Source organism: Sciurus carolinensis, chromosome 1 (assembly GCF_902686445.1).
Source record: "Sciurus carolinensis chromosome 1, mSciCar1.2, whole genome shotgun sequence".
Lineage (NCBI taxonomy): Eukaryota > Metazoa > Chordata > Mammalia > Rodentia > Sciuridae > Sciurus > Sciurus carolinensis.
The window spans coordinates 98905927-98919631 of NC_062213.1; the positions used below are offsets into that span (position 1 = coordinate 98905927).

At 43.4% G+C, this 13705-nt stretch overlaps 1 protein-coding gene across 2 annotated transcripts; it reads left to right on the top strand.

Moving 5' to 3' along the window:
* The first annotated feature begins 511 nt into the window (after positions 1 to 511).
* On the top strand, positions 512 to 5651 carry Mcl1 (MCL1 apoptosis regulator, BCL2 family member). 2 transcript variants are annotated; one of them, XM_047550787.1, is made up of 3 exons: positions 522 to 1337; positions 1683 to 1930; positions 2644 to 5651. In XM_047550787.1, exons 1-3 carry the CDS (start codon positions 650 to 652, stop codon positions 2758 to 2760), a joined length of 1053 nt encoding a protein of 350 aa, XP_047406743.1. In that variant the 5' UTR covers positions 522 to 649; the 3' UTR covers positions 2761 to 5651. The 2 variants fall into 2 exon arrangements, with proteins under 2 accessions (XP_047406750.1, XP_047406743.1); XM_047550794.1 differs by lacking the exon at positions 1683 to 1930 and having other exon boundaries at positions 512 to 1337.
* Positions 5652 to 13705: the final 8054 nt, after the last annotated feature.

The following is a 13705-nucleotide window of genomic DNA, read 5'->3' on the forward strand; positions in this document are numbered from 1 at the left end:
AGGCTGGTTTATTGATTCGATTAATAGCCAGTAAAAACCTCTGACACAAGCCAGGCACGGTGACGCACGCCTATAATCCCAGTGACTCGGGAGGCTGAGGCAGGAGGATCGAAAGTTCCAAGATATCCTAGTCAACTGAACTGAACAAGGACCCTGTCTCAGAAAATTTGATAGATAAAGAGTTGGGGATGTAGCTCAGTGGTTGAGCGCCCCTGAGTTGAATCCCCAGTAACCGAGAGGAAAAACAAACAAAAACCTCTGGCCGCCCAAAAAACGGAGCTCGCGAGTCGGAGAGAATCACAAGAACGCTCCAGTATCGACCGGTGCAGAACCCCACGAGCCGAAGAGCTCAAAGCCACCGTTACGTAACCGGCAGCCAGAGGCCCGGAGACAGGAAGTCGCCTTCCCGGCCCCGCCCCGGTCGTGCGCAACTCTCCGGAAGCTTCCGCCCTTTTCCCCTTTTATGGGGATCCCTTTTTTTTTTTTTTTTCCTTTCAGTTTTTCTGACGCCACCGCGTAGGACTGGCTCTAAAACCGTGATCTAGGAGAACCTCTCCCACTCCTTACTTCCGCTTCCTTCAAGTAAGGAGTCGAGGCCTCCCCTATTTTTCTCACACCGACAGGCAGCGGGTGGCAGCGACGTCTTGCGATGTTTGGCCTTAAAAGAAACGCGGTAATCGGACTCAACCTCTACTGTGGGGGCGCTGGGCTAGGGGCCGGCAGTGGCGGCGCCACTCCGCCTGGAGGGCGGCTCTTGGCCGCGGAGAAGGAGGCCACTGCTCGGCGAGAGGTAGGGGGAGGGGAAGCCGGCACTGTGATTGGCGGAAGCGCCGGCGCGAGCCCCCCGACCGCTCAGGCGCAAGACGCCCGAAGGGTCGCGCGGCCGGTGCCCATTGGCGCCGAGGTCCCCGACGTCACCGCGACCCCGGCGAGGCGACTGTTCTTCGCGCCCACCTACTGCGTGTCGCCGCCGGAGGAGATGGAAGCCCCCACCGCCGACGCCGCCATGTCGCCCGAAGAGGAACTGGACGGATATGAGCCCGAGCCTCTTGGGAAGCGACCGGCTGTCCTGCCCTTGCTGGAGTTGGTCGGGGAGGCCAGTAAGAGCCCCAGCACTGACGGGTCACTACCCTCGACGCCGCCCCCAGCGGAGGAGGAGGACGACGAGTTGTACCGGCAGTCGCTGGAGATTATCTCTAGGTACCTTCGAGAGCAGGCAACAGGCGCCAAGGACGCAAAGCCAATGGGCGGATCTGGGGCCGCCAGCCGGAAGGCGCTAGAGACCCTACGACGGGTCGGGGACGGAGTGCAACGCAACCACGAGACGGCCTTCCAAGGTAAGGGTTGGTTACTCACCAAGGCCTTTTTTTCCATGTCTCCCTGGACTCACTCACCGAGGGTGGGCAGAAACCGAAAGAAGTCAGTGTTGAAACGAGTCTTACCCTATTTCTGAAACCAGAATATTCAGGCCATGAGTCATTGTTTCCGCCCATCTTGATTCTTTTGTAAATGGCAGTTCTGTTCAAAGACCGGAAAGGGTGGGATGTCAATTTGAAGTGGGGTCGACCTGAGTTCTATAGAGCCCAAATAGCGACTTCCCCCGCCGTGGGTGGGCAGGCGAATCGTGTCCTGGTTTAGACAAAGGAGGCCATGAGGGACGTGCATGCTTTTCTTCCTCTCAGGCATGCTTCGGAAACTGGACATCAAAAACGAAGATGATGTCAAATCTTTGTCTCGAGTGATGGTCCATGTTTTCAGTGACGGAGTAACAAACTGGGGCAGGATTGTGACTCTAATTTCTTTTGGTGCCTTTGTGGCCAAACACTTGAAGAGCATAAACCAAGAAAACTGCATCGAACCTTTAGCAGAGAGTATCACAGATGTTCTCGTAAGGACAAAACGGGACTGGCTGGTCAAACAAAGAGGCTGGGTAAGTTTGCTTTGGAATCGAAGGGGAGCATAAGAGTGAAAACAGAGTGGGGATTTTCTGAAGAAACTGGGACTATCTGAAGATTTATTCCAGAACTTAAGATCTTCTGGTTGCTTGATGTTGATTTAAGTAGTGGGTTTGTAGAAAAGAGTGCTGTGGTGGTCTTGAATTGTATCAGAAGTCCTGGTTTTCTGTAGGTTATTCTTGTAATTCAATCGGATAATCTTCAATGGATACAAATCGTGAAGAAATAAGTCACCTGGGTATGGCAATTAAAATACATTCTTATTAGGGCCCATTATTGGGTGGAGCCTGTGTTTTCAGCATAACACCCAGATGGCTCTAATGCAGAATGTACTTAACCGCGTTGAGAAATATTAATATACACATACACAGTTAAGCTCTTGTGTGGTGGGGATTTGAGAGTAGTAATTTTGGGATGGGGGTGTCCCTTTTACCTAAACAGTGGTACTCAGTCCTTTTAGTTTGTCACAATATGAGCAATACACAGTAAAATAACATTTAACTATTAATGGGTACCTATTTACTGAAGGACTCCAAAAATGTTTCTCTTTTGCAGCCCAGGGATGAATAATAATTGGTTCGTCATCGTTTTGGGGGGGGGGTGCCTTAGATATTTAAATTCATCTTTTCTCTGTATAAGGGGGCAGAAACCCATACTTGAAAATGTGCTTTTCTTTTTTGTTTTCTAGGATGGGTTTGTGGAGTTCTTCCATGTAGAGGACCTAGAAGGCGGCATCAGAAATGTGCTGCTGGCTTTTGCAGGTGTTGCTGGAGTAGGAGCTGGTTTGGCATATCTAATAAGATAGCCTTGTAAGTGCAATAGTTGACTCTTAACCAACTCCAGCCACCAAAACTTCTGTGAAATCAAATGTATTTATGAAGTTGGACTTCAAGCTGCCCAGGCTGTAACCTCCAAGAGTTTCACTCTAGCAACCTAGCCAGAAAGCAAGTGGCAAGAGGATTATGTCTAACGAGAATAAATACATGGGAAAAGTAGTCCCCCTTGAAGAGTTCACTGTATGAAAGAAGCAAAGTTCACTTTCAGCACCAAGCAAACTGGGAGGCCATGGAGGAGGACTGTTAGATTTAGTGAAGATAAAAATGGAAAAACTTAAATTTCCTTGTCTAGAACCAGAAGAGTGGCCAGTAGCCAGGCTAGTCATAGAATTCATTAAATATGCCCACCGAATTCATTAATTTCCTATAGTGTTAAAGAGAAGCACTAACAATGCCAGTGACCTATAAGAAATGATTTAAGCTCCAAGTAATTGAGCTATGACTAGAAGCCTCAGTACTGTGCAAAAATGAAGGGAAGCTTTTCCTCTCTAATTAGCTTTCCCAGGTATACTTCTTGATAGAAGATCCAAGTGTTCAGGATTTTTCTACCTGTTCTACTTTGGCTTGGTTTGAATGATTCTTAGTTTATTAGCATAGTAATGACCAAGAGTACTTAAAGGCTCAGCTAGTTACAAATATGAATATTCTCATTTTTTTAAGACAGAAACAACTTATAAATGTATTTGTCTGTAAAAATGTATATTTTTACAGAGAAAATATTTCTGTGAACATAAAAGGAGAAAAGTCTCGAATTTAAACTTTGAAATCTACAACTTCTTCAGTTAGGAATCTATTTCTTCATATAGCTTTTCTATTCTAAACTTTCTCCTGGTCAGTTCTAGAGTATTTACAGAATCAACTGTGAGTGTGTGCAACCTGGTTGTAGTGGGACAAATCTGATTCATAACTATGCAGGCTTTAATTTTCCAATCTGGTATTGGTAAGTATTCCTTAGATAGTTTTTTTTTTTTTTTTTTTTTTAAACCTGGGATTGAAAAGTTGTGGAATGAACATTAATCCTTTAATTTGGTTATATGTAGATTTTCAATAATTGAGTCAAAGTGGAGTTCTAAGTTTTGTTTGTTTTTGTTTTTGTTTTTGCAGGGGTGGGGATAAGCTAGTGACTTAAAAATAATGGGCTCTGATTAGGCAACTACTCATTTAAGTTCCTTCCATTTGACCTAATTTAACTGGTGAAATTTAAACTGAGTGAATGAGCTCATCTTTAAAGCTTTTACTGAAGGATTTTCAGCTGTTCCAAGTGGGACTTATTAGCATTGTTTATAAAAAGATAACATCAGGTGGATGAGAGACATTGGATCCCTTGTTTGCTTAATAAGTTGTAAAATGATGGCTTGGAAAAGCAGGCTAGAGTCTAACTATGGTGCTATTATGGGGCTTGCTTGTTAAACACAGGTTTAAGCCTCATATATCAATAAAAGAAATACTTATTGTTTTTTTTCTATTAATGATTCCCAAGCTTTGTTTTGAATTTTTGCATTGGCATCTCGGTGGATTTCAAACCTGATGTATTGAACACATTTACTTCTGTCCTTCGTTGAAATATTTGCTGCTTGTTCTGCTCCCTCTTCAGATATTTATATCAGTTTCTGCATCTTTACCCTGCCATCCCTGAACTCTTACCTAGACCTTTTAGTTTTTAGCACTATGAACCTGAGTGACCCCTTTCTTCCCTAATGCCACCCCCCCACCTCAAGAGTCAGCAGACGTTCATCATTTATGAATTTTGTCCTGTTGGGAGGTAGTAATACCATGGGTCCTGGAACAATGACAGTCAGTGGGGATGGGAAGGGAGTCCCTTGTCCTTGGATTGATACCTTTTCACTTGTTTTAACCTATCTTTGGGGAAAAAGGTTTCAAAAGTCCTTTTAAGAATTTTCAGGAAAACATCATTTTACATTGGCTTTCTGAAGTTTCCTTTGCATTTGAATAAGCTCACTTAAATTTTATATAAAGAAGTGGGCTCTGTTAAAACAACCTCAAAGAGTTATATAAAAGCTATTGGTAAACTGAAGAAAGCTGTTGGAACTAGGGTCATTTGAAAGCTTCAGCCCCAGAACATGACCTTTAGTCTGTGGACTCCAGATAAAAATAGGCATGAATAAAATGACTCAGAATGTAATGGGGAAGAATTGCCTTGCCTGCCCATCTCCAGAGCCATAAGGTCATCTTGCTAGAGCTATTTTTACCTATGTATTTATCATTCTTGATCACAAACCACTTATTTATATCATGTCTATCTCTTAAGGACCTAAAAGCACTTTATGTAGTTTTTAATTAATCTTAAGATCTGGTTAAGGTGACTAAAAGGCCTTTCTCCCCATATCCAGTTGTGGAAATAAGGCATAGGTGTAGATTGGTGTTTAGAAGCACCACTTCCCAATTCACTAGGTGTGACTGCTGAAATGTAGACCGGATATTAGTTGGTGTTTTGGGTCCAGAACACTTGAGGGCTTAGGGAGCCCAAATGGTTTGGGAAGCGGTGGAACAATTGGTTTATAGGGAGAAGAGGCACGTGGTTCGAGTGCTGACTAGCTGCATAGTTCAGGCAAATCCTCCAAAATGGAGAAGGGAGGAACTGCTTGGAATAGCTTTCTCAGTGACTTCTGTTTGTCTTATGCTTCTCTCAGGGAAAAACATGCAGTCCTCTAGTGATGTCCATGTACATTCTATTGGGGTGAACACTTTGGTTCTGGTTAAACAGCTAGTGTTTTTGACAGCTGTTCCAGGAAGTGTTAGGACCAACTACAAATCAATGTGGGTTGTAAAATGTAGTGTTTCCCTAACGTCCTGTTTTTTTCCTGAGAAAAAAATAAATCATTTTTTTTTTCAAATGTAAGGTGTGGTATGGGTCCTTTCTATTGACACTTTCCTTCTCCCTCTTAGGCAAGTCTCTTTAGGGAAGTCAACTGAGAAAATATGTATAGATTAATTTAGAAAAGAGTTTCTTTTCATTTAAGTTGAAGGGTTTTTTTCTCTCCAAAGACAGGTGTATCTAGGAAAGTAAGATACATAGAGTCCTTCAGGGTAAAGCAAGGAATGTAGACACTGAATGCTGGCTATCTCCAGAGGGAGAGACAGCTAAGGTGTTGATTCTTTAGTTAATTATTGCTGCACTTTGGAGTAATTCTTATACTTCAGTTACAGTACACTTAATATAAAAGTAAAAATCCCTGTTCTGATTTTTGAGTCACTAAGTTGTATTTCTGAGGTAAGAGGGTTCACTTAAAGCTGTTATTTCACATTCTCTTCTCTTAACCTTTTGCGATGAAACTAGGAATAAGTTTTTAAAAAATTTTTTTTAGTTGTCGATGGACCTTTTGTTTATTTATATGCAGTGCTGAGAATCAAACCCAGTGCTTCACACATGCTAAAAGCAAGCGCTGTACCACTGAGCTACAACCCCAGCCCCTAGGAATAAGTTTTGAGGAAGTTCTTGATACTGTTCAATGCTTTTCCCCCTTCTCCCAAAAAGGAGATGAGAATGAGCAAGTCAGTTTGAAAAACTTGAGCAAGCCCTTATTTTCAGCTACCTTGAAAGGGAACTGAATCACCATGGAAATGTGCAAATGAGAGGTTTGCATACTGGTTTTTCAGCCCAGAGCACCAAATGCTAATCAAGCAAACAAGATTCATTTTCCCATTTGTGTGTTTAAACGCTTTTGGCTCAGAACATTTTTTTATTATAAAGTTGCTTTGTACAAATGCCCTCCCAAGCATAAAGGTTCCAAATCTTGGCCTGTGTCAGGTTCTGCTCAGTGCTCTAGCTCCTACTTGCATTGTAATGTGAAGCCAGTTGCTAGCAGTAGTCTTACAGTTTTACACTTTAAAAACTTTGATCAGATAGTAACTAGGTAACCTGAATCACTAGAGGAGTCAATAATCAACACTTCCCTTTATTTGATACCACCAAACTTTTAGTTCCTGTTTTGTGATCTTTAGAGCTAGGTCTTCCTTTATACTGTTAGCTTTCAAAAAATTTTCTCTTGGGTCTGGGGGAGTTGCTCAGTGGTAGGGTGTAGGCTAAGCAATTGCCAGGCTCTCAGTCTCTAGCACCCAAAGGAAAAAAATTTGTTTTCTTTAAAATAATTGACAGTGGGAAAATTTTACAAAATTAAAGTGAAATAACTTGTATAGCTGGTGTGTAGCATAACTCCAGTCAGATGCCCAAAGCTCTGGCCATTTTATTCCTGAAACTCAGGATTATCAGTCAAATATTCTAGGTGTTTGTTTGTTTGTTTTTGCTTGGTTTATCAAGCATGTTATGCGCACAGAAGGGTGTAGGTATGGGCATCCGCACCCATACCTACCTCTGAACTACAATCCCCAGCCTTCCCCACCCCCACCTCCCATACATGGTTTCACTAAGCTTCTGAAGCTTGCCCAAATTTGCAAACTTTGAAATCCTCCTGCCTCAACCTTTAAAATCACTGGGATTATAGGCATGTAATCCACAGTGTGATCCATTTAGTTGTCCGGAATTTTCCCACATTCCGCAAAGGCCTTAATTTGAAGATTTGAAAATTTTATTCTGTCCCTCTTCCATAGTTTCATAGTTGTTACAGTGTTTTGTTTCAATGCTCTGGATCCAAACTCTGGCCTCAGGCATGATCAGGGAAGGTTCTACCACTGAGCTCCCTCCCCAGCCCTTGTTATCTTAAATTATGTAGAGCATGTGCCAAGATGGGGCCTGGGAACCTGCCTCTAGGCAGATGTATCAAACACCTATTAAAATTCAGATTCGATTGTTTTTTGGTGACAGTTCTTGCCGTGTTGCCCAGGCTGACCACAAACACCTGAGCTCAAGTTGCCCCTCCTACTTCAGCCACCACCTGACTAGCTGGAAAGCATACTTCCATGCCAGGCTAGAATCCCATCCCCACACTGTACTGGGGATTAAACCCAGGAGTACTTTACCACTAAACTATATTCCCATTTTTATTTTTCCACATTTTTTATTGGTGCATTATAGTTGTACTAATGATGGAATTTGTTTTTACGTAGTTGTACATGCACCACTATTTTGAGGCAGGGTTTTGCTAAGGTACTGAAGGTATTGCTAAATGGAGGGAAACAAGTTTTTGAGTATAGATCTGAGAGCACTCTAATTTCTGTAGAACAGAATTTTAATAGGGGGCATCTCCTGGAAGTTATTTAACTGGACCCCCAAAATACTGAATGGTGGCTGCCACTCTCCCTAATCTTGTTCCCATGGGAGTCTCAGTTACTGCTCTTCCCATCCCAATTCAAAAAACCAGTTTGCTCTGGCCACCCAGACTTCCCCACAGGCTGCATTCCTGCCCATGAGCTCATTGTTTTGACTTCTTTGCCTGTATAAATCCACAGCCAGTGCCAGAGGTTTCAGCCCAGGCCCCCTAACTGGCTGAGGCTACATTCCATTCAGAATTTCACCACCCCCACTTGGTATTCTTCCCGCCCTCATGTGGTCACATGTGTATGTTTATTCAAGTTAGCAGGGGACAAGGTGTGCTGGAGCAGTGAAAGAGCCAAGGAAGCAGACAAGGGAAAAAAAACAAAACAAAACATTTAACTGTTAGGTTTCACCTTAGATTAGTTTTCCAGTTTATTATTATTTCTTCTTTTGGTCCCAGGGAGTGAACCCAGGGGTGCTTAACCACTAAGCCACATTCCCAGCCCTTTTTATTTTTTATATTGAGACAGGGTCTTGAGTTGCTTAAGGCTGCGCCAAATTGATGAGGCTGGCTTTGAACTTGTGATCCTACTTCCTCAGCATCCTGAGCTGCTGGGATTACAGGGGTGTGCCACCACCCATGCCTGTCTCCACTTTTTAAATAATGAGAAGGCACCCAGGCACAATGGCAAACACTTGTAATCCCAGCTCCTTGGGAGGTTGAGGCAGGAGGATCATAAGTTCAGAGCCATCATAGACAATTTAGCAAGACCCTGTCTGGAAAAGTGTGGTGATACAGCTCAGGTAGAATGCTCCTGGGTTCAAACCCCTATACTGAGGAAAAACAAAACAAGACAAGACAAATTTATTCAAGGGGGCCATGGCAGCCAAGTTATAGGGCCACTACAAGGGGTTGTGGGGGGGTCTTCCAGTTCAGAGGAGAAATTGAACTCAGACTCCCTCACTAAACTTATATTTTATTTTATTTTTAGATGGGGTCTCCCTGTGTTGCCTGGGCTGACCTTGAACTCAAGCCATCCTGCCTCAGCCTCCCAAATAGCTGGGTCTACAGGTGCACAGGTACAGTGAGGTAAAGAGCTCACTATTTTTTATGCCAGGTGTGGTAGTGCATGCCTACAATCCCAGCAGCTCAGGAGGATGAGGTAGGAGAATTCAGAGTTCTAAGCCAGCCTAAGCAATGTAGCGAGACCCTCAGCAACTTAGGGAGATCCTGTCCAGAATAAAAAATTAAAAATAAGGACTGGGGGTGTAGCTCAGTGAAAAAGGGCCCCTGGGTTCAATCCCCAGTAACAAAAAGCAAAAGAACATATTCAGGCCAGGCATATAACTTAGGTGGAGCACTTGCCTAGCATTCTGAAGACCCTAGGTTTTTTATTCTTAGCACTGGGGGGAAGAGAGATTCTCAATTCTGTGCCCTAAAAAGTTAACTGTTTGTGTGTAGTATTAGGAAGAAGAGCTGGCCTTTTTTTTTTTTTTTTTGGTACCAGGATCGAACCCAGGAACACTTAGCCACTGAACCACATCCCCAGGCCCCTCTTTTTTAAAAAAAATTTTGACACAGGCTCTAAGTTGCTTGGGGCCTAGCTAAATTGCTGAGGCTGGCTTTGAACTTGCAGTCCTACTGCCTGAGCCTCCAGAGTCCTGAGATTACAGGCATGCGCCACCACACCCAGCTAGGAGAAACTGGTTTTGAAATTGTTGCCATACATTGTGTAATGTACTGAGCTGGTTTTGACTTTTGGGTATTCTGATCTAGGGGACAGAAAGAGGGTTTCCCTAGGAAACACTGCTTTCCTATGCATTTATTTTTTTAATCTCCTATGCCTAAATCTAGCCTGCATTCCTTCCTACTCCATTCTTTTGGTTGCTTGGAGCAGTTCCCACCCATCTCCTGTCCTTGGAAATGGGAGGAGGGCAGACAGCTGGGCTGCTGTACTGGAGCAGCTGTTGAGTTTCACTGCTTTGTTACTGAAATTTCCTGAGGGCAAGATATCTTGTTTATTTCCTGTTGACTCTAAGAGCCCAGATCTAAGGAAAGGTGGGGCACTGCTCAGGTAAAGAGAATAAGGGTGTTTTTCTTAGTCTATTAAGTTTTGGAATAATACTATATGCGTTTAAGTAGTATACTCCTTTCCTCTCCCCCCACTCCTCTTCATGATTTAAAAAAACAAAAACTGCAGAGGCTGTGGGAAGTGACATTTTCTCATTTCTCAGAAATCCCTCATAAGGCAGAGAAGAGAAATAGGGAAACAACTTTGTGTTGAAATGCAGTTTTGTGCGCGTGTGTGTGCATCATGCACACACAAGTGCATGTTTTGAAATGATATGGCTCGCTTTGTTTGTTTTCTGTTCTGAGGATTGAATTCATGGCCTTGTGCATGCCAAGCACATGCCTCTCCCATTGAGCTACACCCCTAACCCTTGTTCTCAGTTGTAAGGGACAACAAACAATACTACAGAGGAGCTTGGTAATAGTGGGGAGGAGCCTGTAGTTGCCTGCTGCTTTGACCCTTACCCCCACCTCATAATTTGGTGGTTTGTCAGATCTGAAACAGGGTGGAGGTCTCCTACCTTCTTTTCCCCATTGTGAGTTATGAAGCACATATCAGTGCTATTGAATTAAAAACTAGTAATATAGAGTAAGGATTTGGTAAGAAGTCTTGAGTAAAGATTATTTTTAGAAGAGAATGCAGTTGCATTGCTTTCAAGTACACAACATTAACATAACACACTACTTTGAATTTGTTCTAGAAAAAAAAATCTTGTTAATTAGGAATTGTTTTTTTTCTTTACTTTTTTTTTTTTTTTTTTTTTTTGAGACAGGGTCTCACTTAAGTTGAAGCCTTGATAAATTGCTGAGACTGGCCTCAAACTGATCCTCCTGCCTCAGCCTCCCATTGCTGTGATTACAAGCGTGTGCCACCTTGACCCAATTAGTAATTCTTGTTCCTTACAAGTGTATAAAATCCTGTTTGGTTGGCTATGGTGGCACACACTGTAATCCCAGCAATTTAGGAGACTGAGGTAGAAGGACTGCAAATTTGAGGCCAGTCTCAACAATTTAGCAAGATCCTGTTTCAAAAGAAAAAATAAATAGGACTGGGATATAGCTCAGTAATAGAGTATCCCTGGGTTCCATCTCCAATACTGGGGAAAAAAATTTTTTTTCTAAAGAATATTTTGTGACATCTTGAAATGGTATGAAATTAATATTTCAGTGTCATAAATAAAGTTTGCTTGGAACAGCGGTGTCCATTTGTTTACTTATCATCCATCTGTGGCTGCTTTTGTACTGCAACAAGCAGGGGAGAGTAGTTGCAACATAGATATGACCTGTAAAGCCTAAGATATTTACTATCTAGTTCTGTAAAGAAAAAGTTGCTCAACCCTTCACTAGAGTCTCATTTTGTGATGAAAGAGGCAGGCAACCTGTAATCCCAGCCACTCAGGAGGCTGAGGCAGGAAGATCACAAGTTCAAAGTCAGCCTCAGCAACTCAGTGAGACCCTAACCCTAAATAAAATACAAAACAGGGCTAGGGATGTCACTCAGTGGTTAAGTGCCCCTCACTTCAATCCCTGGTACCAAAAAAAAAGAGAGAGAGAGACAGGCAGGTTAATGGTAAAAAGGAGGAAAGCAGAGATGAAAAAGAGTAACCTAACTCCTAACTGTGTATCCCATCAAGGGGCAGGTCCATGCCACCTTGCATTTTAGCCTAGGAATCTCAAGGATACAGTCTGCTTTTTTTTTTTTTTTTTTTTTTTTTTTTGGGGCTCCTTTTATAGTCACCCCATCCTTGTTCCACCAGCTTCTTTTCCTGTACAAAGTTCTGTTTTGAGCTCTTTTAAGGGATATTCTGGCAAGGCTCAGAAAAGTACCATAAACATCTCCAACGTGGGACCTTTCTTTAGTTAACTGGGGTTCTTCCTCAGACCACTGCAGCCCTGCTCTCTGGCACTAGAAGAAATGGTCTAATCTCTCTTGTTTATGCACCTCTCCTTCAACTGGGTGGTTTATGTTCCCTAAGAGCTGATTATCATGTCTCATATTTTGGACTACTAGCCTTGGACATTTCCTTCTCAAATCCTACCCAGCTTCAGACCTCAGCCCTGAAACACCTTCTTGAGTTTTCCCCCACCTCCTAGGTCAAGGAACCCCAAATCAATTTGCTGATTATTGCCAGTTATGCTGAGGTTAACTCAAAACTGTTTCTCTTGTTGACAGTCATAGACTTAGGTACTTTCCTGAGACCTTCTACTTCCTGTATAAAGGAGTCTTTCACCTCTTTCTTCATCACTTGCCTGTGACAAACCCCCTGTGCTTTAACTTCCTGGCCCAGCTGCCTCTCAACAGCAGAGACGTAGGATTTGAGGAGTATTTTGGGAAGAGAGGGATTGAGAACCCCATCCCTTCTACACATTGTCTCCCCAAACCATAATCATGCTCCATGGTTCCAGGAGAGGAGAGGTCCCTGGTTCAGTTTACTTCAGTGGGGGAGAATGTTAAATTAAATTGGAATTTTTATTTGTTAAATTGGGGAGGAGAGAGCAAGAAATGAAAGAGAATCTGCTTGGAGAGGATCTGAAGGGGAGCAGCTCCTTGCATTTTGTTCTCTGGCCCACAGCTGGCAATGTCTACCTAGATCTTCAACCTTAATTCTCATACAGGTTTTCTGAAAAACCATGGTTTAAGGCTAAGACTCTGGTAACTGGGCCAGCAGTCTGGTTCTTGTGCTTTTTTTCACTTCTAGTTATCAGAGAGGCTGAATCTGAAAGAGTGGAGATGAAGGGAATGCTAAAACTCCATCAGGCCACCCCTGCAGCTGTGAGCACCTGCTTACAAGGGAGGCCTAAGGGCTTGGGGAAGTCTAGGAGCTAAATTTAGTCCAAAGTCTGCAGCTTAAATTGGGTGGTATTTACTGGCTGGGAATGGGGGAGGGGGGGGAATCCTGACCCAGCTGAATTTTTTCTTTTTTGGTGCTGGGGATGAACCCAGGGCCTCATGCATATTAAGCATGATCTACCACTTAGCTATACCCTCAGCTTCCAAGTGAACTTCTGAAACGTCACTGTATACACCTGGACTAGAACCACAGTCTGTTCCCCCAGCAAATATTTAAAAATGAGGAGTCCTGGGCAATGTGTTGTCCATCTACATGCTTGATCTCTCTTGTACATGTCAAATTTGTTCCTATCATCACACCACCCCCATCTCGATTCTCAGGGGTCCAGTTCCTCTGAACCCTTCCCTAAATTCCCCCTAGTACACCAAAACTAGGGGCTCCTCCACCACATCTCTCTGCCCTTTGGGTTGCAGCTTCCTCTCTCAGCCCCTCCATAGAGTTTCAGAGGTTAACATAGGTGTCTAACCGCAAAATCCCCTTCTTGGGGGCCAGGAAAAGGCGTTGCTTGGGGTCAGGTTCCCCTTCCTAAGAATTTCCACATTGTCTAGAGGAAGGAGTTCCTAGGGGCTAAGCTGAATCCTGGCTTTCAAGTGAGGAAAACAAACAAACCCCCAGATGAGAGCCATTTGATAAAGCAGAGGTTGGAGATAGGGAACTCTGGGAAAGAGAAAAGAGGTAATGGAGGCTGGGGGAAACCCCACAAGGGGAAATGGCTACATTCTCCACCTGTGATTGGTTCTCAGGCTCAGACCAAACTCCAAACCTGCCCAGCAACAGTCTTAACAGGCTAAAGAGGAAAGGGAAGGGCTGGCCAGTCA

What these genes read in the sequence shown, in the direction of transcription:
- Mcl1 (XM_047550787.1), top strand. Translation starts at nt 650, where the DNA reads ATGTTTGGCCTTAAAAGAAACGCGGTAATCGGACTCAACCTCTACTGT. An exon ending in CCACGAGACGGCCTTCCAAG is followed by an intron (nt 1,338 to 1,682) that starts GTAAGGGTTGGT and finishes TCTTCCTCTCAG; the next exon opens with GCATGCTTCGGAAACTGGAC. An exon ending in TGGTCAAACAAAGAGGCTGG is followed by an intron (nt 1,931 to 2,643) that starts GTAAGTTTGCTT and finishes TTTGTTTTCTAG; the next exon opens with GATGGGTTTGTGGAGTTCTT.